At 50.1% G+C, this 25,451-nt stretch overlaps 1 protein-coding gene across 5 annotated transcripts in view; it reads left to right on the forward strand.

Annotated features, from left to right (window-relative positions):
* Window positions 1–1,540: 1,540 nt before the first annotated feature.
* Window positions 1,541–25,451, forward strand: part of RILPL1 (Rab interacting lysosomal protein like 1) — a 44,130-nt gene continuing 20,219 nt past the window's right edge. Inside the window, exons 1-4 of one of the 5 annotated variants that reach the window (XM_082667758.1) lie at window positions 1,541–2,365; window positions 9,361–9,511; window positions 23,805–23,923; window positions 24,589–24,810. In XM_082667758.1, coding sequence (XP_082523884.1) covers window positions 2,057–2,365; window positions 9,361–9,511; window positions 23,805–23,923; window positions 24,589–24,810 — 801 coding nt within the window. In that variant the 5' untranslated portion in view covers window positions 1,541–2,056. The remainder of the gene's footprint in view (window positions 2,366–9,360; window positions 9,512–23,804; window positions 23,924–24,588; window positions 24,811–25,451) is intronic. The other 4 variants (XM_082667757.1, XM_082667756.1, XM_082667754.1 and 1 more) reach the window with 4 other exon arrangements.

Consider the following 25,451-nt stretch of genomic DNA (forward strand, 5'->3'; position numbering starts at 1 on the left):
TTAATATTTATTTTTATTTATTTACTTGGCTGTGCCAGGTCTTAGTTGTGGCATGCAGGATCTTTAGTTGCGGCATGCAAACTCTCAGCTGTGGCATGCGGGATCTAGTTCCCTGACCAGGGATCGAACCCCGGGCCCCCTCCATTGGGAGCACGGAGTCTTAGCCACTGGACCACCAGGGAAGTCCCTAACATTAATATTTTTTAATAAAAAATAACCATGCTTCAAAACAAACAAACAAGTACCAAGGACAGTGGCATTGTCTCGTATTTTTGCTAATCTCTTTAATGTCTAGCTCATCATCAGAGAGCTGGACCCTCAAATCTGCATCTGCATATTCAGTCAATCACGATATGCTGGTCTGTGTTTCAGTATATGAAGAACATCTAGCCTCTCACTGATATATAGCCGGCAAAAGGGACCTCATAGAGACCCTTTGGGTATTGGGGAGCCCTGGTGGTCTTCAGGCCACACTTTGAGAAGTAGTGGAGTAAATGAGGAAATATTTGTAAAGTACCTAGAAAAATGCCTGGCCATAGTAAACACTGCATTTTTAAACTAAATGCAAAGCCAAAGCTCGATGCATTTAAACCTTAAAAAATTTTAGTTTTAATTAACATGTGTCAGGTTGGGGTGGGTTTTTACAGCTACAAGGGCGTTCAGGGATTTTTTCTGACTTCAAGGAGCTTACAGTCTGATGGGGGGAGGAGTATGTGTAACCACAGTTAAAACTATGCGAAGAGCAGTTTTATGGGAGTAGGAGGCGGATGTGGGGATGCACAGGAGGGCGCCTAATTACGCATGCGTGGGGTGGGGGGTTGTTCAGGGAAGGCTCGCCTGGACGCGGAGGGGTGGTCTGCTGGACAGGTGGATCTAGCCAGGTCAGAAGGACAGAGGGCTTGGGACAAGAAAGCTGAAATCCAAATCCCGGCCTCACCTCCTCTGTGAAGTGGTTTTTAGGTCACAAGGAGCCGCTCATAGACGTGGCTGGCGGGCAGCGCAGCCCGGCCGCTTAAGGACCAGAGGACCCCTCGACCCTTCTGCCCCTCTCCCGGGCGCCTCTCCTGGAGCGCAGGGCCTGGCGCCGCTCGGACGGGTCTACGAGCCGTGGGGTCCTCGACTCCTCCCCAGGATGGGCCGCATCCCGGAGTGCACCTCTTGAGCCCTCCATTTCTCTCCAGCGCAGGGGCCGCCCCAGACACTGTGAATCGTCCAGAGAGACCAGCAACCCACACCCCTACCACCTCCTCCCCTTCTCTTCTGGGCTAGTCTCGACTCCGCCGGGGCGGGAGTGGGAGAGGAGGAGCCAGGACCTGACTGGAGGAGGGGCGGCGCGTCCGGACGCGCGGTAGGGGGGGGACCGGCTGGAGCGGGGGGTGGGGGGGGAGGGGAAGGAAGGTCCCGCGGGTGGAGCGGCGGGGCGGGGGGCTGCGGAGCCGGTGGGTGAGGGTGCGGTGTCCGCGGGGACGCCGGGGCGCCCTCGGGCGGCGGAAGCCGGGCGCGCCCCTCTCCAGGCCGGGATCGGGGCGGGGCGCGCGGTATCCCCGCGGGGGGAGCTGATCAGCTGGCGTCGCCGCCGCCAAAGTTTCCCGGAGGAGCCACGGCCGCCCTTCCTTGCCAGGCCCCGGGCGTGGGGACTAGCCGCCGGCAAGGACTGTTTCAGAGGGCAGCAGGGCCCGCTCTCCAGCCAGACCCCGCGCCTCCATTGCGCCCAACTCAGATTCCCAACTTGGGAGGCGCCGCGGGCCTGCGCACGCGCGCGCCTTCCTCGCCTCCTCCTCCTCCTTCTCCTCGTTCTCCCCCCACTGGGGAGCAGGCTCCGGGCCGAGCCGGGCGCAGAGACCCGCGCCCCGCGCGCTGACCCCCGGCTCCCGGTCCGCCGCCTCCGCCCATGCCGACGCCCGCCGCCCCCCCGGTGCGCCCTCGCTCGAGGGCCAGCTAAGCGCGGGCCGGCGGCGGCGGCGAGAGGTGGGCCCGGCCCGGCGCTGCCCTCGACAGCGGCAAGTTTGGGAGTTGCACTAGTTTGCGGGGTGGGGGAGAGGCCGGACGGGGGGCCATGGAGGAGGACCGGGGGTCGGCGTTGGCGGCCGAGTCGGCGCTGGAGAAGAACGTGGCGGAGCTGACCGTCATGGACGTGTACGACATCGCGTCGCTCGTGGGCCACGAGTTCGAGCGGGTCATCGACCAGCACGGCTGCGAGGCCATCGCGCGCCTCATGCCCAAGGTCGTGCGTGTCCTGGAGATCCTGGAGGTGCTGGTCAGCCGCCACCACGTCGCGCCCGAGCTGGACGAGCTGCGCCTAGAGCTGGACCGACTGCGCCTGGAGAGGATGGACCGCATCGAGAAGGAGCGCAAGCACCAGAAGGTGGGCGGTGGCCTCAGTCTGCCCATCCCGGCAACGTGGCCGCTGGGACCTAGGGGTCCTTCAGCACTGGGCAACTGTAGGTGCACACGTGTGTATACAGGGAATAGACGAGAGACGATCGGACTGGGTGAGGGAAGGAGGGAGGCCGCTGGCCCTCTTTTGCCCAGCCTGCGCACCCCCAGAGATTAAGAGTAGTTCTTTGGAGTCAGACCTGAGTTCCAATCCCACCTTTACCACTTAATAGCCGTGTGACTAAGTTATTTAACCTCTCTGTGCTTTATTTCCTCACATATCAAATGGTGATACTAATAGGACCCACCTTATGAAAATTAAATGGGATACTATCTAGAGTGCTTAGATAATATTATTCTTTTCCAGAAATGAAATAAGCGCCCCTGCCCTTCAGTGTTACCCGAGAAGATGTGATACCGGGCCGCATTCTTCATCCCACTCCAGAGCCCTCCAGAGCCAAGGGGATGTGACCTCCAGTCACTGAGCTTATTGACCGCCAGTCTCTGGGTTCTAATTTTCAAAAAGGAACCCTGAACCCCAGTCCAGGGTTCCTCCTAGTTTATTAACCTGAGGTGGTTTCCCCACCTCGATTTTACTCTGTGAGGTAGGGATTATTCTCTTCATTTTACAGATGAAGAAACTGAGGGTCACAGTGGGGCGGGGGGGAATTTGTCCCAAGGTAGTGCTGAGAGTCTCAGCCCCAGTGGAGGTAATTCTAGTGCCTCTTCCCCACCCTCTTTGAATTGGAGGAAGGTGATTTGGGGCAGCTTTAAGGCTAAGCCTCTGCCTTGTGAACAAGCGCTGGGCTCATGAATCAGGGACTCCTCACTGGGCCGGGAGTCCAGACAAGGTGCCTGGGGAGAAGGAAGTGGGAGACGTGTGGTTTCCTGCCCCAACCTCAGCCCAGGGACGCTCCCTTCAGACTGAGAATGGGAGGAAACGCTTTTCCTTGGGGGATCAGGGCGTCTGAGCAGACTCTGACTTGCTGTGTGGCCTCAGGAAATCCAGTTGGCCTCTCTGAAACTCTCTGGCCAGCCATCACATACTGTGTACTTTGAGGTCTGTGTCTTTTCAAGGAACAGAGCCCCGGCCGTGTTTGCAGTCTTAACCTAAGGGCAGACCCCTGGGTGATTAAGAGAACTAGTGTTTTGGAGGTTTGATTGTGTTTGCCCCCAAAGGTCCCTATGCGCTGGGGTCGGGTAGGAAATTCAAGCTCCCAAACCTTAGGCAAAGTTTCCAGGATCACACTGGGAGCTTGAAAATGTCCCTGCCCTGTAATTAATGTCAAGATTCCCAGGAGCAGGGACTTGGGAGCTAGATAGCCTGGTTTCAAGCCCTGTCACTCACGGGCTGTGTGATCTTGGGCAAGTCACCTAGTCTCTCTGTACCTCAGTTTTCTCAGCTGTGAAATGGGGATAATAATAGTACCTATCTCATAGGATTGTGGTGAGAATTAAAGTGCTCAGGACAAAACTTGGGCCATTTCGAGGGCCTTACCACTGTTAACTATTGTTTTTAGGCCGGGAGAGTTTTTCACCGAGGGCTCTTAGGCTGATATTGGAGACACCACCTCCACCCCAGATACCCCTACTCCTACCCCAGATCCTTCCATCTCTCCCGGGGGGTTGCGGAAGGAAGGGACCTTGAGATCCTCTCATACAACTGCCTCTTATTGACAGGGACTAAGGGACTTAGCCCAAGTCACACAAGAAGTCCTGGCACCTATGTCCCCACCCCAGCACTTTAGTTCTGCCGCAGCCAGACTGGCAGACACCCTTGAGAGCCATTGGAGGCCACTAGGCCTGGAGTCAGGTGGAATTCCCAGCCAGCTGCACTTGTCACTTCTGGAATGCTATCAGCCAGGAAGTAAACACCAGTGTGTTCAAAGCCAGCGCTCATTTGTCAATACAGAGGACGATCTTTTCTAATTCGGAGGACAAAATCCTTTTTTTCCCGATCCCCACTTCAGTCCCCTTTACTTCATATTCTTGGGATCAAGAGAGACTTGTCTGATTCCCCTCACCCCGTAAGCCTCAAAGGCTCTTCGAGGTGTTATTTCCACAGAAATCTTAGCATGTCCTTCATCTTATCTGTCTATCCCGTCATTCCTCCCTCTCACCTTCCCTCCCTCCCTTCCTTCCTTTCTTCCTTTTTTCTTCCTTCTCTCTCTCTCTCTTTCTCTTGACAAATATGGCTCCAGTAAAGCATGCACCCTCTCCTCCACCAACTCTTCCTCCCAAAAGGTCCCCGGACTCAGCTCTGTTCATCACTCAGACCTAGGCCACCGTCTCATCATGTTCTACCTGGTTACTCCATCTGCAGCCTTGTTGACCGACTGCAGCTTGCAAAGTGCCTTTCGAGGTGACTTGGGTGATGCAAAGGAAAGGAAAACCAGGTCCTCATCTCAGGCAGTGGGTGGGTAACAGGGAAGACAGGAAAAACACGCGAAGAGACTTTAGAAAGCAGTGGCTGTGCAGATACAAGTGCATATGATATAAACAGCATACGTTGTTCATTTATTCATTCAACAGATATATTTATTGAGTACCTACTAATTGCCAGGCACTGTTCTGGGCGACAGTGGCGACCACAACAGGTGAGGTCTTTACCCTCAAGGACCTGGCTTTCTAGTGCAGTGCTGTCCCGTAGATATATAATGTGGCATGTCACATTGATAAAAACACACAGATGAGGTTAATTTTTATTTTTTTGGCCGCACCAGCAATTGAACCCGGGCCCTCGGCAATGAAAGCGCAGAGTCCTAACCACTGGACCTCCAGGGAATTCCCCAGATGAGGTTAATTTTAATAACATATCTTATCAAACCCAGTCGTTCCAAAATATTATTTCAACATGTAATCAATGTAAAAAATTATTTTTTATTGAGATATAATTGACATATAACATTGTATTTGTTTTAGGCTTACATTATGATTTGACATGTGTACATATTGCAAAATGATTACCACATAAGTTTAGTTAACATCCATCGCCACACATAGTTAAAAAAATTATTAATAAGGTATTTTGCATTCTTTTTTTCCTATTATGTCTTTGAAATTCAGTGAGTGTTTAACCCTCACTGCATGTTTCAATTCAGACCAGTGACATTTCAAGTGCTCAGCAGATACATGTGGCTAATGGCTACTCTAATGGAATGGTGTGATTCTAGTGTGAGGAGATAGATTTTTTTTAACTTCTAAAAAATTTCAGCTTATGATAAGTACCATGAAGAAGATAAAACAGGGAAATATAAAAGAGACTGGCCAGGGATGGTGTCTAGTTGATGGGGCAGTCAGGAAGGCTTCCCTGAGGAGGTGGCATCTGAGCTGAGATCTGAATGAAGTGTAGATGCCAGCCATAGAGAGATCTGGGGGAGGGGCATTCTGGGCAGGAGGTGCAGCCAGTGCAAATGCCCTGATGTAGGAGTGAGCTTGGTGTGTGCAAGGAACACAAAGAAGGCTGGTGTGACAAGAGCAGAGCGAGTGAGGAAGAGGGGTAGGAGGTGAAGTCAGGGAGGTACAGGGGTCTGCTAATGCTGGGCCTCACAGGCCAGCGTAAGGAGTTTGAAGACAGTGCTGAGAGGAGGCTAACGAGGTGATTGGTCAGGGGCCACTTCCTGGAAGAGCCTTTTTAGCTGGTATCGAGGCAAGATCAAATTCTCCATGGTCAGCTCAGAGGCAAGAACCAGCTCCCCCAGCATCAACTTTAGTTCACTGAGAGAAGAAAAAAAAGAACTGAGGATTAAAGTCTGTATTCATCTATTGCTGCTATAACTAATTACCACAAACTTACTCAAAAATCACACAAGTTTATTATCACATTGGTAATATGATATTATGAATAATATCAATATGGGTAATACTGGATAAAATTCTGGAGGTCAAAAGTCAGAAATGAGTCTCACTTGGGTTGAAATCGGGTGTCAGGAAATTCATTCCTGCGGGCAACTTTAGGGGAGAATCCGTTTCCTTGCCTTTTGCAGCTCCTGGGAGCCAGCTGTATCCTTTGACTTGTGACCCCTTCCTCCATCTTCAAAGTCATCAGCGTAGCATCTTCAAATCTCTAACTCTGACCTCTGCTTCGCGACCCGGGGAGCCAACCCTCGCCCCCTGCAGTGGAAGCACAGAGTCTTAACCACTGGACCACCAGGGAAGTCCCCACGTGGTCTCTGATTCTGCCCTTCCTGCCTCCTTTCACTTTTAAGGACCCTTGTGATTACATTGGGTCCACCGGGATAACCAGGAGCATCTCCCCATCTCAGTGTCCTTAACTGAATCACATCTGCAAAATCCCTTTTGCCATGTAAATTTCCATATTCTCAGATTCCAGGGATGAGAATATGGACCTCTCTGGGGACCATTGTTCCGCCTACCCCAGCCAGTTACACTTGAGATAGCACTGGGGCCCTCTGTGTGCTCAGCCTGTGTCAGGTGGGAGCAGAGAGGACCAGGGCAAGAAGAGCCTGATTCAGCTTCCAGCCCACACCTGCCTGTGGGAAGGTCCCGTGGCCACTTCATCATTCCACCACCACTTTCGCCCTCTGGCCCCACCCTTCACCTCCCCTGGTGACCTTGAAGCAGCTGTGCGAGTACTTCGTTATTACCTCTCATTTCCCCAGTGCAGCGGGCTTCCTGACAAAGGAGATAGGACTTAGGAACTTATTTAAAAGATGAAAGGAGGCGATGCTGACATCCGGCCACCTGGGCCGGCTTGGGATGGGCTGTAAGAGGACCAGAAATCAGGAGACATATGTTTAGCACTTTCTGGGTACTGGGCCCTATTCCAAACATCTACATATATTAACCATTTAATCCTCATGACACCCCACGGGGGTAGATATAGCACTGTATTCCTCATTTCCAAGGCACCCTAAGGTTGAATAACTTGTCCAACATCAGCTAGTAAGTGGCGGAAACAGAATTCAAACTCAGGTCAACAGGCTCCAGTATCCATGCTTTAAACCAGCATTCTATACAGTTTATGATTTTACAAAATACCTCTTTTTTTTTTTTTTTTGGTAACAGCTTTACTGAATATAATTCACATACCATACAATTCACCCATTCAGAGCATACAGTTCAGTGGTTTTTAGTTTATTCACAGAGCTGTGCAACCATTACTACAATCAATTTTAGAACATTTTCATTACTCCGAACAGAAAACACAGACTCATTAACAGTCATTCCTCACTCCCTGCCAGCCCTTCTGCCCCTAGAAAGCTGCCAGTATGCTTTCTGTATCTGGATTTACCTATTGTGGACATTTCCCATCAATGGAGTCAAGCACTGTGTGCCCTTTTGTGACCAGCTGCTTTTGCTCAGCATCATGTTTTCAAGGTTCATCCAAATTGTAGCATATGTCAGTATTTCATCCCTTTTTGCCTGAATCATATTCCAGATACACCACATTTTATTCATCTTTTCATCAACGGATGGACATTTGGGTTGTTTCTACCTTTTGGCGATTATGAATAGTGCTGCTATGAACATTCATGTACCTGTTTTTGTGTGGACACACGTTTTCATTTCTCAGACCCTACAAGTGGAATTGGTGTGTCATATGGTAACTATGTTTAACTTATTGAGGAACTGCCAGACCGTTTTCCACAGTGGCTGCACCATTTTACATTCTTACCAGCAATGCCCAGGGTTCCAATTTCTTCACATTCTTGCCAACACTTGTTATTATGTGTTTCTCTGATTACAGCCATCCACAAAATAATTTTTATAGACATCTTATTTATCCTCACATTCAACCCTGTGAGCCTTTATTTTTTTATTTTATTTTTTTACTGAAATACAGTTGACACAATATTATATTAGCCTCAGGTGTGCTATACAGTGATTTAACATTTGCATACATTATGAAATGATCACCAAGCTAAGTCCAGTAACCATCTGTCCCCGTACAAAGTTATTACAATACTACTGACCACTTTCCTTATGCCGTATATTACATCCCTGTGGCTTATTTATTTTGTAACTGAAGGTTTGTACCTCTTAATCCCTTTCACCTATTTCACTCCCCCTCCAGCGCCTCCCCTCTGGCAACCACCTGTTTGTTCTCTGTGTCTAAGAATGTTTTCATTTTGTTTTGTTCGTTTGGTTTGTTTTTTAGATTCCACAAATAAGTGAGATCATATGGTATTTGTCTTTCTCTGTCTGACTTACTTCACTTAGCATAATACTCTCTAGGACCATACATGTTGTTACAAATGACAAGATTTCATTCTTTCTTATGGCTGAGTAGTATTCCATTGTATATATGGACCACATCTTCTTTATCCACTCGTCTATTGATGGACACTTAGGTCGCTTCCACGTCTTGACTATTGTAAATAATGAATGCTACTGTAAACATAGGGGTGCATGTATCTTTTCAAATGAGTGTTTTTGTTTTCTTCACTGTGAGTTTCTATAGTAGGGCTCCCCAACTAAGGGAAACAGCCTCAGATTTGTAGAGTGGGTCGTCCAAGTCTGCTTGAAGAGATTCCTGTTTCAGATGTACAGGTTGCTCCGGGGCCAGGTGGTATCCCTGGGATCTTTGCAGCCCCTTTCTCCCTTGGAGAGAGGTTTGTCTTGATGGAGGGTCTGTCCAAAGATCAGGGACGTGACCTCCCTAGAGAGATTGGTATGTTTGGGTCCCTGCAGCCTGGGGCTGCCCCTCCACCCTCTCTCTCCTGTCTAGACAGTTAGAAGGTTCAGTTCCAATGCCATTGTTGTCATCAGGGCATTTCTAACTTGGCCAGGTCCTAACGGCATAAATGCACGCCTTGCCCAGAGGAAGGACACCTTCTGTTTTTCGTAAAGTTGCCATGTGGGCTAGTGATGGCCTGATCTGCTCACCTGCCGATGCTTGGTTCTCATGGAGAAGGGAACAACCCAAAGCCCCAGCAGCCCTGAGCTGCTCCCGAGGGTCAGGGGGGTAAGGCTGCTGCCCTGAGCAGGCTGTGACCCCACTCCGGCCCCTCACCCCCGCAGGAGCTGGAGCTGGTGGAGGACGTGTGGCGAGGGGAAGCGCAAGACCTCCTTTCCCAGATCGCCCAGCTGCAGGAGGAGAACAAGCAGCTCATGACCAACCTCTCCCACAAGGACGTCAGCTTCTCTGAGGAGGAGTTCCAGAAGCATGAAGGTAAGAGGAGGGGCCAGCATGGGAGGTGAGGGGAAGGCTCTTCCCACTGCCATCACCGGCATCACGAGTGACAGGAGCGTGGTCCCCAAGCAATGGTGTCTCATGTCATTTGGATTCTCACCATCACTCTACCCGAGAGACATTGTGTAGCCTGGTGTACAGGTGATGAAACCGAGAGGTTCATTTGACAAATTGTTCGAGGGTCCTCACTTTTCCAGCCTCTTCTCTAGGCACTGGGTATACACATTGGGCAAGACAAAGCCACTGCCCTCGGGAAGCTTATGTTCTAGTGCAGAGGAGATAGGTGATAACTATGTAAACAGACAGATGACACAGTTCCAGATTCTGACCAGGGTTATGGAAGAACTAAAATCTGGGGGGGATATGATAGAGGTGACTTGGTGGGGTGCTTCTTTGCATATGGTGATCAAGGAGGGCCTCTCTGATGAGGTGACATTTGAGCCCTAATGAAGTCATGGAGTGAGCCATGCAAATATCTTGGGGGGAAAGCAGGTGCAAAGGCCCTGGGGCATGACTGTTTATGGAAACCAAGGAGACCAGTGTCACAGAAGATGATCAAGGCCAAGGGTGGTTAAAGATGAGGTCAGTGGGGTCAGCAGGGCTCAGATCACATAGCCCCTTAGAGGCCAAGGTTTGGATTTTATTCTAAGTGTGCTGGGAAGAAATTTGAGGTGCTTGTCACGGGTACACGTTTAACAATGAGCAACCCAGGGTGGCCACCCAGATCTGAATGGTGCTGGAGCCCCCCAACTGTCATTCATCCTACGAACAGTTATCTAGAACCTTGACTCCAGGCCTCTGCTGGTGCTGGAGAAGCAAAGACAGACAGAGGGGTTTGGCCTGGGCCCCCGTGCGCTGCATCAGCTGTGGGCCCCCCAGCAGCCTCCTTCTCATTCAGAGGCTGGCTCTGATCGCAAGGAATCTCAGGCCCAACTCTTTAGTCTGGGTGAACTTCCTGGGTCCCTATACAAGCCCCCTCCTCACGTTTGTTGGGAAGGGGGTGGACTTCCGTGGGGGCCTGAAGTTCAGAACTCGTGTTTACCACTCTGTGAGAATAAGTAGCACACTGTATAAGGACCGTAGGGACCAAGGAAAAAGGAATTGTTTGACCTGGTTGCTGGCATCCTCTTTTCCTTGGGTTTCCTTTGTTGAGATCTGAGTCGTGCAGTGAAAACAAAAGTCGTAGTGGTGATAAGTGTTGGTGCTAGAGCCAGACTGCCCAGTGTGAATCCTAACACAATACTTACTGGCTGAGGGACCTTGATCAAGTCACTTGACCTTGGTGTGCCTTAAGTGCCCCCTGTAGAAATGGGGGCAATAACCATATCTCCCTCATAAAGTTGTTGTGAGGATTAAATGAATTAATACGTGTAAACTGAATAGTACCTGGTGCCCACACTCAGCAAGTGTTAACTGTTGTTACTATGAGCTGTTGTTATCGAATCCAATCTCCTTTTTGAAAAGAGGAGGAAAACAGGCTGAGAGGGTGCATCCTTTCTCTTTCTGGCTTAGCAGCACTCCGTTGTCTGTTTGGACCACGTGTTGTTTATCTATTCATCCACTGATGGACGCTGAGTTGTTTCCAACTTCTGGCTATTGTGGAGAGTACCGCTGTGAAGGTTCTGGTACCTTCATGTTTTTGTGTGGACATGTGTTTTCGGTGCTTTGAGGTATATACCTCGGCATGGAATTGCTGAGTCCTGTGGTAACTGTGTTGAACTTAGTGAGGTGCCCACAGCCACCTTTTGTTTTTTTTGTTTTTGTTGTTTTTTAAATGTTAGTCGTCTCCCTAATTAATATCGTTTGGAATCCTACCTTATGGTCTGGTGGGTTTTATTTTATTTCGTTTATTTATTTGGTTGTGCTGGGCCTTAGTTGCGGCTTGCCGGCTCCTTAGTTGTGGCATGCAAACTCTTAGTTGTGGCACACACGTGGGATCTAGTTCCCTGACCAGGGATCAAACCCGGGCCCCCTGCATTGGGAGCGTGGAGTCTTATCCACTGCGCCACCAGGGATGTCCCCATAGCCATCTTTTGGTCTGTGACATTTCTGCAGGGCACCCAGAGGCCTCCAGGGGTGACCTTGGAACTCCCCCTGCCTACCCCAGTGATGCCCTAGAGGCCGCAGGTCCCCCAGGCACGGGCCCGAACACCCTAAGGTGCTCGGTTGCATGTGTGTGCACACGGCACCCCCCGTGTGGGAGAGCTTGGCCTCGGCTCTCTGCATCCCTGCTGGGCTCTTCATCAGACAGCCCACACGGGTACCATCTGAGACGCACTTAATTGGCATCTCGCGTGGGTCCAGCTCCCGGGTGTGAGCTCGGGGAGCCTCCGGTGTTCAGCTCGACAGCAGCCCTCACCCTAGTGGAGAAACTGGGCAGATGCCAGGCATGCCTTTCACAGTTATTTTTATTCTGCCTGGGAAGCCATGGGAACACAATAAGGGCAAAAGCATGTCTTCCACCTGTGAGAGGAACAGACACTGGGCCGGGGGGGTCCCTGGGAGGAGGTGCAGCCCATGAAGTTAGACTGTGTGTCTGGTACCACTTTAGGCAGTGGGGCAAGGCCTAGGGGCAAACAGGATTTAGGGGGTGAGTGGGCTGGGATGCCCGCTTAGAAGAGCCAACCTGCCCGGAACAGTGCTGCTTTCCCAGCCGTTAATACTGGGCACTGCGACATAGAGAACAAGCGTATGGCTACCAAGGGGGGAAGGGGGAGTAGGATGAATTGGGAGAATGGGATTGACACATATACACTACTCTGTATAAAATAGATAACTAATGAGAATCTACTGTATAGCACAGGGAACTCTACTCAGTGTTCTGTGGTGATCTAAAAGGGAAGGAAATCCAAAAAAGAGGGGATATATGTGTACGTATAGCTGATTCACTTTGCTGTACAGCAGAAACTAACACAACCGTGTAAAGCAACTATACTCCAATAAAAATTAATTTAAAAAAAATACTGGGCAGTGCGCTCAGAGCACCTGCCAGTCTCCTGTCTCCCCCTCCCTGGAAGTCTCCAGATTAAAAAGCACTTCCCTACTTCTTGTATTTGGAAATCGTCTTGTCAGCACCTGGAAACTACTAGTTAGCACATGCGGAGATGAATTACAGATATGGAAGCAATTGGACTGGGGGCATGGGGGTGCAGAGATACACTCAAGCGTCTGGAAGAAAATTCTTGGTCTCTGGACAAACAACTCTGTCACCAGGAGAGGATGAAAACTGACCACGTATCCATTTTCTGAAGGGCAGCTGAGAACAGCACTGTCCAAAAACAATGTAAGGCAATACACTGGTTGCTCTTCCAGTTGTGTACATATTTCTCCTTTTACCCAAAAATGTAAGGCAAGCCACAGATATGACTATGATTTTTCCAGGTGTAGCATTAAAAGAAAGTGAAAAGGACAGGTGAAAGTAATTTCACTAATATTTTTATTTAACCCAGTAGATCCAAGATATCATCCTTCAACATGTAATCAATTTAAAAATGATCAGTTGGGGGGAATTCCCGGGTGGTCTAGTGGTTAGGACTCTGTACTTTCACTGCTGAGGGCCTGGGTTCAATCCCTGGTCAGGGAACTAAGATCCTGCAAGCCTCATGGTGCAGCCGAAAGAAATAAATAAAAATTTTAAAAATTAAAAATTATCAGTAGGGTATTTTGCATTTTTTTCATATTAAGTCTTTGAAATCTGGTGGGTTATTCATTTATATATAATATAATATATATATGTATGTTTTACTGTGATAACATACACGTAAAATTTCTCACCTTAAGCTGGGACAAAGTGAGAGAGCGGCATGGACATATATACACTACCAAATGTAAAATACATAGCTAGTGGGAAGCAGCCGCATAGCACAGGGAGATCAGCTCTGTGCTTTGTGACCACCTTGGGGGGTGGGTTAGGGAGAGTGGGAGGGAGGGAGATGCAAGAGGGAAGAGATATGGAGACATATGTGTAGGTATAACTGATTCACTTTGTTATAAAGCAGAAGCTAACACACCATTGTAAAGCAATTGTACTCTAATAAAGAGGTTAAAAAAAAAATTCTCATCTTAACCATTTCTAAGTGTATAGTTCAGCAGCGTTAAGAACATTCACATTGTTGTACAACCAGACTCCAGAACTGATCTTGCAAATGTAAACCTCTGTCCACATTAAACAATAACTCTCCATTTCTCCCTCCCCCAGCCCTTGGCAACTGGCATTCTACTTCCTGTCTCTATAATTTTGACTACTCCAGGTAGCTCACATAAGTAGAATCATACAATATTTGTCTTTTTGTGACTGGTTTTTTTTCACTGAGCATAATGTCCTTGAGTTTCATCCATGTTGTAGTTGTGTCAGAATTTCCTTCCTTTTTAAGGCAGAATAATATCCCATTGAATGGACAGACCACATTTTGTTGATCTACCCATCTGTTGATGGCTGATGTGTATTTTACATTTTCAGCACATGTCCATTTGTACGTGTCCTATCTCAGGTGCTCCATTGCCACTAGTGGCTGCTGAGTTGGACACACAGAGCTAGAATATTCTTGGAGATGTGCCTGGGTAGAACAGTCTATTATAAGGGGAATGGGCTGTGGAGTGAGGTGGACCTCAGTTTAAATCTCAGACCACTCTTACCAATGGGTCACCTTGTTCCCATCCTCAGGTTCCTCACCTGTAAGGTGGGTGTGGCAACTCCTGACACCCAGGACTGTTGAGAAAAATATATACAGCATCAAACGCAGAACTAGTCAATAAAAGATAGCCCTGGGGGGCTTCCCTGGTGGCGCAGTGGTTGAGAGTCCGCCTGCTAATGCAGGGGACACGGGTTCGTGCCCTGGTCTGGGAGGATCCCACATGCCGCGGAGCGGCTGGGCCCGTGAGCCATGGCCGCTGAGCCTGCGCGTCTGGAGCCTGTGCTCCGCAACAGGAGAGGCCACAACAGTGAGAGGCCTGCGTACCGCAAAAAAACAAAAAAAAGATAGCCCTGGGCTTCCCTGGTGGCGCAGTGGTTGAGAATCTGCCTGCCAATGCAGGGGATACGGGTTCGAGCCCTGGTCTGGGAAGACCCACATGCTGCGGAACAACTGGGCCCGTCAGCCACAAGTACTGAGCCTGCGCATCTGGAGCCTGTGCTCTGCAACAAGAGAGGCCGCGACAGTGAGAGGCCCGCGCACCGCGATGAAGAGTGGCCCCCGCTTGCCACAACTAGAGAAAGCCCTCACACAGAAACGACCCAACACAGCCAAAAATAAATAAATAAATTTATTTTAAAAAAAAAGATAGCCCTGAGGGCAATTACGTCGCTTTTGTCCTACCAGGTGGACCTTCCGTGGGACCCGAGAGTGGCTGATATGAATTTCACCTCAATAGAAGTCGTCTGTGCACCTTCTGTATAGGACTTTCTCCGTATGCTTGCTTTATTAGTTTCCTGGGGCCCCTGTAACAAATGACCACAAACTGGGAGGCTTCACACAAAGAAATGTATTCTCTCACAGATCTGGAGGCCAGGGGTCCAAAATCAAGGTGTCAGCAGGGCTGTGCTCCCTCCCAAGGTTCTAGGGGAAGAAGCTCCCGCCTCTTCCAGGTGGCGACTCTTGGCCTGTGGCTGCGTCACTCCAAGCTCTGCCTCTGTTGTCACGTGGCCTCCTCTGTGGGTCTGTGGATCTGACTCTCCCTCTCCTTTCTCTTATAAGGACCCAGTCATTGGATTTAGGGCCCACCCTCACTTAGCCTGACCTCCCCTTAACTTAATTACATCTGCAAAGACCTATTTTCAAGTAAGGTCACCTTCTGAGGTTCCAGGTGGATGTGAAGTTTGAGGGGACATTATTCTCTCCAGTACGCTTGCTGATAACATAAGGAGCTTGGGCTGTGAGACTTTGAGAGGCAGTAGAGTGGTCGCAAGAGTGTGGGTTCTGGGGACTTCCCTGGTGGTGCAGTAGTTAAGACTCCTCGCTCCCGATACAGGGGGCCCAGGTTTGATCCCTGCTCAGGGAACTAGAGCCCACATGCTGCAACTAAGGCCCAGCGCAGCCAAATAAATAAATAAATATTTTTTTAAAAGTACTGTGAACAAAAGATGGTCTGTCCATGTAATGGGATATCATTCAGCCATAAAGAGGAAAAAAGCACTGATGCACCACAACGTGAAAGAAAAAAAAAAAAGTGTGGCTCCTAGAGCCAGGCTGCCGGAGCTTGAATCCTGGTATTAGCTGTGTGGCCTTGTAAAAGTTAACGAGCTACTGTGCAGCTGAGGTTCATCGGCGACACAAGGCGGGCAGCAGGGGTCCTACTTCGTAAAGGATTCGGAGGATAAAATGAGTTAAGTTCTGCTTGTGTCAGCATCCTCTAGAAGGAGACCTGAGGCGAAGATGTTCCTCTGCAGATGATTCATTAAGGAAGCAGCCCTAGAAAAGACTATTGGGGAAGTGGAGGAATCAGGACAGGGAAAGGAGGAAGCCCAACCAAGTCCATGCAAGGCAGCGAGCTCTGGGGTGTGAGTTACTCCTCAGAGTTGCCCCGCCCGTAGGCATGGGACCTGTACTTTCTTACAGAGCCTGCCAGCCAGGGAGCCCAGGGTGCCTGGTCAGTAGCAAAAGCACACTGAAGGGCTTCCCTGGTGGCTCAGTGGTTGAGAGTCCACCTGACGATGCAGGGGACACGGGTTCGTGTCCCGGTCCGGGAACATCCCACATGCTGCGGAGCGGCTGGGCCCGTGAGCCATGGCCGCTGAGCCTGTGCGTCCGGAGCCTGTGCTTCGCAATGGGAGAGGCCACAACAGTGAGAGGCCCGCGTACAGAAAAAAAAAAAAAAAAAAAGCACACTGAAGAGGGGCAAGGGGTGAACACAGGGATCCGAGGGGGTCTGAGCACCGCTTCATCCGTGGTGAGCGCTGAGCCCAGTAGCTGGTGACGGCAGGTGCTTGATAAACACTGGTGATCATCACCATCCGGTATCAAAAGCGGTTTTCTGGCTCTGGGGGAGTGAAAAACGTGTGGGTCTGGTACTAAGAGACCCGGATTATGCTCCAAATGGCCACTAACTAGCAGATTTGGGGCAAGCGGCTCAATCTTCTCAGGGTCTTTTCTTCTTGTAGAGACTGAGGGGCACAGACAGTATGGGTTTGTGGGTGTTGGTGGTGGTTTTGGTCTTTAACAATAGAAACTATTACATGTATTCATTCATGTTGTAAAAGTTGAAACAAAACTCAAGAAAAACGCGAGAATTCCCTTTGCCTCCTTCCTCACTCACCAGAGGGAAGACCATCCCTCTCTCTGCATTTACACACATATTCCACGTGCGTGTTGCTTTTAAATAAGAAAAATCTCCTGCAGTGCCGGCGTTGACATTGCAGGGAATGTGTTTTGTTTTTAAAATAAAAGGGATTATGCTGTATGGATTGTCACTTGCCTTTCTTTTTTTAACAAATTATAATTACGTGTTTACTGTTTGGATTGCCCTTTTAGAAAAATTGACAAGCGAGTCACAGAACATAACATTAACAGTTTTAAAGTGTACAATTCAGTAGCATTTAGTACATCATTTAATGTACTTATAATGTTGTGTCACCATCACCTCTATTTAGTTCCAGAACATTTTCACCACCCGCAAAGGAGACCCTGCACCCACAGCAGTCACTCCCCACTCCCCCCTCCCGCCTGCCTTTGGGAACCTCCAGTCTGCTCTCTGTCTCTATGGGTTTATCTATGCTGGACATTTCATATAAGTGGACTCATAGAATATGTGGCCTTTTGTGTCTGGCTTCTTTCACTCAGCATCATGTTTTCAAGGTTCATCCACATTGTAGCCTGTGTCAGTGCTTCATTTCTTTTTACGGTTGAATAATATTCCATCATTCGGATAGATCACATTTTTTTAATCCATACGTCTGTTGATGGACATTTGAGCTACTTCCATCTTTTGGCCATTGCGAATACTGCTGCTGTGACTTTGTCACTTGCCTTTTGCTTTTTTAAAAAAAAGGTCGTTTTTTTGTGTTTTTTATAAATTTATTTATTTATTTGTTTGTTTTTGGCTGCATGGGGTCCTCGTTGCTGCGCGCAGGCTTTCTGTAGTTGTGGCGAGAGGGGGCTACTCTTCGTTGCGGTGCGCGGGCTTCTCATTGCGGAGGCTTCTCTTGTTGCAGAGCACGGGCTCTAGGTGCACGGGCTTCAGTAGTTGTGGCACACAGGCTCAGTAGTTGTGGCTCACGGGCTCTAGAGCGCAAGCTCAGTAGTTGTGGCGCACAGGCTTAGTTGCTCCACGGCATGTGGGATCTTCCCCGACCAGGGATCGAACCCGTGTCCCCTGCATTGGCAGGCGGATTCTTAACCACTGAACCACCAGGGAAGCCCTTGCCTTTTTCTTTTAACTGGCTACATAGTGTCCCATTGTGTGGAAAGTACTTGTTTAATCATTTCCTTGCTGGTGGATGTTTAGATCATTACCAGTTTTCACTACTACAGACTCGGGACCTGGGACTGACCTTGCACTTGCTTCTCTGTGCACTTGCCCGAATGTCTCTTTTAGATCCCAGGGTCTTGCATTGCTGGGGTGACTAAACAGTTACTCAGAACTCTCCTGGCTTTTGTCTATGTCTGTGAGTCTGTTAAAAACACTTAACCTTTTAATTTTTCGAAGCACTTTCGTAACGGCGCTTGGACTTAGCAGCAACCTTTGGAACAGGGAAAACTGGCATTTCTATTTTATAGATAAAATAACAGCTAACACTTAGAGACTCTTACTCTGCCAGGCCTGTTGTGAGCACTTCATGTAGATTAACATATGCAGCCTCACGAGAGCCCCCCAGGTGGGGCCTCCACGTGATCCCCATTTGCAGGTGAGAAAACAGGCACAAGGCACAAGTTCAGCTGCAAGGGAAGTGGCAAAGCCAGGAATGAGTCCAAGTAATCTAGCTCCAGACTCTAAGCTCTTTGCCGTTTGTTCTCTAGCTTCTTAGTCCTACAGCTACCGACACCCATGACAGATGGGGAGTTCCCTGATGGTCCAGTGGTTAGGATTCTGGGCTTTCACTGCCGTGACCCGGGTTCTATCCCTGGTCGGGGAACTGAGATCCCACAAGCCGTGAGGTGCAGCCAAAAAAACCCATTGCTGTCTTTGGGAGTTCCCTGGCGCTTTGGGAGTTCCCAGGGGTTAGGACTCGGCACTTTCACTGCGGTGGCCCGGGTTCAATCCCTGGTCGGGGAACTTGGATGTAGCTGGGCTCCAGGTCCAAGTTTCCTTTCTCTGGGCTCATGCTCCCCTGCGCCCACCCCACGTAGCTGTTCTGCTCACCTGATTTCTCCAGGAGTGGAATCTGCCCCCTACCAAGGATTAAATTTCACGAGTTGGGCCCTTGATGCCCCTGCCTGGAGCCTTTGCGGGACAGGTGCTCAGAGAGCAGTGAATACTTTCGTGGCTTTTTCACAGACTCTGCCTACACCTGATTTCAGCCCTCCTCCTTCACACAGACACACACACACACACACACACACACACACACACACACACACACTCGCTCATGCACTGTGTCTAAGGAGCGCTTTTTTTGGGAGACGTTAGCAGTGTCCTCTTGTCACACTAGCCCAGGCCCAGGCCCCACCTTGCAGCAGTGGCCCAGGAGTTTTGGGAGGGGGACACCTGGTGCCCAGAACCCCCAGATGGCCCTGTGTTTCCCCATTGCAAGTCTGGGGGCCCTTCGTCTCAGGAGTCCAGCTGAAGAGCATCCTTTGAGGAGCAAGGAGTGTCTGAAGAAATAACTGACTTTATAAACTCCAAGTGGAACGTGTAGTTATTCTTTTTCATAGCTGTATAGTATTCCATTGCTTGTTAGTATCAAGGTTTATCTATTCATTCTACTATTTCTTAAATATTTATTTTCCTTATTTTTTTGGCTGCGTCGGGTCTTAGTTGCAACACACCAGGGAAGTCCTTGGTTCCCTGATCTTTGTTGAGGCATGCGGGATCTTTCCTTATGGTGCGAGGTCTCTTTGTTGCAGTGCTTGGGCTTCTCTCTAGTTGTGGCGCACGGGCTCTAGAGCGCATGGGCTCTGTAGTTTGCAGCACGCGGGCTCAATAGTTGTGGCACGTGGGCTTAGTTGCCCCGAGGCATGTGGGATCTTAGTTGAACCCGCGTCCCCTGCATTGCAAGGTGGATTCTTTACCACTGGACCACCAGGGAAGTCCCTATTCGTTCTCCTGTTGATAGGCATCATGGCAGTTTCCAGTTTGGGGCTATAATGAATGAAGCTGCTGTGAATGCTTTTGCACGTCTTGTGCTGTACGGATTGTCCCTACTGTGCTTACCAGTGTACCTGTCTTTTAAATAGCCACGTAGTGTCCGCTCTTCCTGCAGTTTATTGAACCATCCTTCTGCTGGCTATCACGTGCACTGTGCATGAAGGCCTGTGGGGGTTTATGCCCAGCATCAGCTGCTGGTTCACAGAGGATGTGTAACAGCAGTAGTAGGTGATGCCTATTGGTTTTCCCAAGTAGCAACCCCCCCGGCAGCTCAGACGAGCATTCCTGTTGCTCCGCCTTCTCTCCAGCACTTACATTGACAGTCCTTTTCAGTTTAGCCGTCCTGGTGAGGATGCTTGCCCCTTCTCTCCATCCCTGCCTCTCCACTCCTTCTTGGGCTGGCATCTCTGAGGGACCTGTGCAGCTTCTCTGCATCTCTCAGCCTCCTAGCTTGGTATGAGGTCCAAGGAGGAAGCTGAGTGGTCTGAGGGGCAGAATGGATGCCCCAGGCCCACCAGTAGGAAAAGATCCTATTTCATGGCCTTGTGTGATTCCCTAGTGTACATATTTTATATGTACAGCATTGTCAGAGAGGTGGAATAAAGAAAAGCATCATGGGACTTTCCCTGGTGGTCCAGTGGTTAAGACTCTGTGCTTCCACTGCAGGGGGCACGGGTTCGATCCCCGGGCAGGGAACTAAGATCCTGCATGCCGAGCGGCGTGGCCAAAAATTAAAAAAAAAAAAGAAAGAAAAGAAAAACATCAGCATGTCCCCACTTTGCGGGTGAGGAAATGGAGGTTCAGCGAGGTTAACGTCACTTCAGAAGTCAGAGGCCATATGCTGTGATGGAACCCAGGCGTTCAAAGTCACCCTTATTGCCTTCAGGGCCTCCCAGTCACTCAGTTGACAGCTTTTCTCATCACAATTCCTTTCCTTCCAGCTCGTCTCATTTGCATACCAGGCACCCCTGCCCTCCTGTAAGTCTTTCCTCTATGGCTGTCCCTTCCTGGTCTCCTTGGCCTGACCCTCCAGCTCCGTGCAGGCTCTACGTGTTGAGATCCTGAGGTTCTTGTTTCCCCTTTAGAGGAAAATCCAGCCTCCTCACCTGGCCTCCGAGGCCCCGCACGGTCCAGCCTCACTCCCAGCTCAAGCCTGTATCACCCCCTCGGCCACTGTGCTTCGGCCACTGGCACTGCCCTCCAGCGCCTCAGATGCAGGGTCTCCTCCCATAGGGCCCCTGCCTGGGAACGCTCGTCCGCGTCACCTGGCTGCCCTTCCCCCCTTCCGGTCTCAGCATTAATGACCCTTGTCCAAGAGGCCTTCCTGCACCCGCAGTCTACATTGGGTCTCCCTCATCATTCTTTCTCAGCCCCCGTTGAGTCTTTCACAGTACTTGTTATGGTCTGTAATGACACACACATCTGTCTAATGCCTGTAAGTTGGTGAGAGCAGAATTGTACCACACTTACTTGCCATCATGACCCTGAGCGATTAGCTCAGTGTCAGGTATACAGCAGGTGCTCGATAAATACTTGAGGAATGAATGTCGAACGTGTATGCACAGTAAAATGTGAGTACTCCCAGCAGGTGGCCCTGTCTGGAACAAAGTATGGGCTGGAGTCTGCCCCATGGTGACACATTCTGGTGACCTGCCAGGAGCTTCTGAGTCTTGTCCCCCAGTGGGGAGGCAGCACGGCATCATGGAGAGGACACAGGACTTGGAGTCAGAAAACTTGAGTTTGAGCCCCAGCTCTGCCAGAGCCTAGCTGTGCGACTTTGAACAAGTCTGTCTCTGGACCTCAGTTTTCCGTATCTGTAAAATGGGACTAATGTTAAAATGGCCACAACAATAATACCCATTTCCAGTGGTTGGGAGTGAGAATGAAATAGGGTCGAGGGTGTAAAGCAGTTTATCCTTACTGGGCTTAGTAGGAGTGAGCTATACGTTGGGAACGTGGAGGGGAACTAGTCCCTCTTCCATCGGCCAGCCTGGAGCATCTACCGCATATGAAGCCCCAGACTACAGAGACGATTGAGACAGGATGGCTGCCTTCTGGGACCGTCCTGCCTTTGTGCCTGTTACATAAAGCCTCCAGCTCATCCAGGGCAGGGTCTGGGTCTTCTCTGGGTTTGTAGCCCCAGCAGCATCACACACCGTTCTAGACACGCACCATGAATGCTCGTTCATCGTGGTGACTGCCTGCTTGGGAATATCCAGGACATGAGGAGGGCAGCCAGCGGAAAAGCTGGGATGGAGCGGCTTAGAGAAGGGAGTCCCATGGGGAGAATAGCTGAGGAATCACCCACATAGGTTCTTTTCCCCAGGGCCTGGTCGTCTAGTGGTATGTCCCCTGAGTCCCATAGGGGAGGAAAATTGGAGAGAAGCAATGGTTTCTCCCTTGTTAATCTGTGGTTGAGCCTGACTACCACTCTCCCCAGCTCTGGTCTCCTGGGGAGCGGGGATTAGCTCTCAGACTTAGTGCCTATGAGAGGCTGAATAATAGGCCCCCTAAATATCAGGTCTTAATCCTTGGAACCTGTGGCCGTTACGTTATATGGTAAAATATTTACAGATGTAACTTAGTCAGAATCTTCAGATGGGCATTTATCCTGTACTATTTGGGTGCACCCTAAATGCCATCACAAATGTCCTTATAAAGAGGAGGCAGAGGACTTCCCTGGTGGTCCAGTGGTTAAGACTCTGTGCTCCCAATGCAGGGGGCATGGGTTCAATCCCTGGTTGGGGAAGTCCCACATGCCTCACTGTATGGCCAAAAAAAAAATTTTTTTTTGAAAAGGAGGCAGAGAGAGATTTGACACAGACAGAAGAGAAGGAGGCATGTGACCACAGAGGCAGAGACTGGAGTGATGGGGCCCCAAGCCAAGGAACGCTGGCAGCCACCAGAAGCTGGAAGAGGCCAGGAACAAATTCTCCCCTAGAGTCTCCAGAGGGAGCACAGATGTGGTGACGTCTTGATATTGGACTGACGTTTGATTTTTTTTTTTTTTTTTTTTGCCCGTGCTGCATGGCTTCCAGGATCTCAGTTCCCCAACCAAGGATAGAGCCCAGACCACGGCAGTTAAAGCCCGGAATCCTAACCACTAGGCCAGCAGGGAACTCCCAACATTGGACTGATTTTAAACTTCTGCCTTCTGGAACTTTGAGAAAATAAATTTCTGATGCTCTTAGCTACCAAAATTTGTTGGTTATTTGTTACAGCAGCACATAAAACTAATACAGCATCCATCCGCACGTTTCTTAATTCACCAAAGCCCTGAGCAGACACCTACTGTGTGCCAGGCACTATGCTAGTCCAGGAAATACACAGTGAATAGGTTAGGCAAGGTCTTGCCTCCTGGGCTGACCGTATACTTGGGGGACGAGGGGCAGGGAGAACAGACAACACCCTTTGAGCACCTGCTGTGTACCAGACATCTTCTTCAATATTGGCTTCATGTGTATTAACAAGAGCAATCCTTGCAGCAGCCCTATGGGGTAGGTACTGTTATTCCCATTTTAGAGATGTGGAAACTGAGGCACAGGTTGGGTAGCCCAACGCCACACAATTAATAAATGGGAGAACCGGTGTTTGATCTCCAGAGCCGACCCTGTGAATCACTATGCAGTATCATCTTTCATTAGATGAAAGGATGTACCAGACACTTAGCCATTGTAAAAAGTGAGGGGATGGATGAGGTGGGAGGAGGGGGCTACTTGGCGGGGGGTGGTCAGGGAAGGAGAGGCCTCTGTGAGGAGGTGACTTTGAGCTGAGGCCTGAGAATCAAGGGGAGCCAGCCTGGGGGAGGTTGGTAGGAAGGGACTTGCGGAAGCTGGAAACAGCAAATGCCCTGCGGTGGGGATGAGCAGGGGAAGGGTGGAGGGGCAGAAAGCAGGCGCTGGGGAGGGGCAGACGAGCAGAGGTGAGTCCAGGAGGAGGTGGGGGGCAGGTTCATCTCGATGGGGAGCCGCCGGATGGCTTAAGCAGCGGAGGGAGGTGGACACACCCACGGGTCCCTCTCACCCCACCCCAGGCATGTCGGAGCGGGAGCGGCAGGTGATGAAGAAGCTGAAGGAGGTGGTGGACAAACAGCGCGACGAGATCCGTGCCAAGGATCGGGAGCTCGGGCTGAAGAACGAGGATGTTGAGGCTGTAAGTGCTGAGCCCCGGCCCTGTGTCCGCCCTCCCGGCCAGTGGGTACCAGCAAGAGACGGGATCCTCCCCTCAGGAAGCGCCCCTTCTCCCCGTCAGTCTCACTCCATGGGCTCCGTGGGGTGGGGATCCTGCTTACGGCTTGAGAGGCCCAGCCCTGAAACAGTTGCCGTGCGGAGGACCCTCGGCCGAGTCTTCACTGGCGCAGTAGGAGGGAACATGGCACTGCCCAGTGACCTGACTCTTTCCACACACTGAGGAGGTCCCAGGGCCCGGTCAGCCTCTGCTCTGACTCTGAGGCTTCCTCCAGCCCATCCCCTTCATGCCCCAGCATGGTCCAGGCTGCTCCGGGAACCTATACGGTGTCTCTGCCTAAATTAGAAAAAGATGCCCCTTTCTCAAGGCATGTTACTTCCCTCTGTTGGGAAATTGTCATAATATACTAACAAGACACTTATCTTCCATCTATCATAAAATTATCATAGTAAATATACACATGGCCCATCTCTGGCATCAACAGAGTTGTAAGAACGTGAACAAATTTCAAACAAATCAAGGCATCTACAGTATGAATGGCACGCCTGTAGATGGTTTGCTCTTGTGCAGTACACAACATGTGCTACTGGATGTGGCGGCCCTATCCAATAGCCTTCATCTCTCTACAGCTGCAGCAGCAGCAGACCCGGCTGATGAAGATCAACCACGACCTCCGGCACCGTGTCACAGTGGTGGAGGCCCAGGGGAAGGCCTTGATCGAACAGAAGGTAGAACTGGAGGCAGATCTGCAAACCAAGGAGCAGGAGATGGGCAGCCTGCGGGCGGAGCTCGGGAAGCTGAGAGAGAGGCTGCAGGGCGAACTCAGCCAGAACGGAGAGGAGGAGCCTGTGGTGAGTGGGAAGCTGGCTTCTGCAGGCTGGCTCGAGGGGGGCCAGGCTGCCTTGCTTTTTCCTCATTACACTTGAGAGAAATAGGAGGCCGAGGGAGGGCCAGCTGCTGGCTAGAAGACACACAGCTGGGCAGAGGCAGGGCTGAGCCTGGAACCCAGGACTCCCAGCATTCTAGCCCAGGGTATCCAGCTCGGTGGTGGTTACTGGGCATCTGCCATTCATTCATTCATTCATTCAAATAATTGTTGACTGTGTTGCAGGCATGGGGGATAAAATAGAGAACTGGTTCCTGTCCACATGGAGCTTACAGCCAGTATGGGAGACAGACATTAGTCAAATAATCACATAATGTACCATGTGACCCAGCAATTCCAATTCTAGGCATATGCACGAGAAAACTTAAAATATATGACCACATAAAAACGTGTACACAAATGTTCATAGCAACACTATTCCCAACAGCCAAAAGGTGGAAACAATCTACATGTCCATCAACTGAAGAATGGATAAACAAAATATGATCTCTGCATACAGTGGAACATCATTCAGCCATAAAAAGGAATGGAATACTGAGACATGCTGTAATTTGGATGAACCTCAAAAACATGCTAAGTGAAGGTAGCCAGACACAAAAGCCCCCA

This window comes from Grampus griseus, assembly GCF_964374135.1.
Source record: "Grampus griseus genome assembly, chromosome: 12".
NCBI lineage: Eukaryota > Metazoa > Chordata > Mammalia > Artiodactyla > Delphinidae > Grampus > Grampus griseus.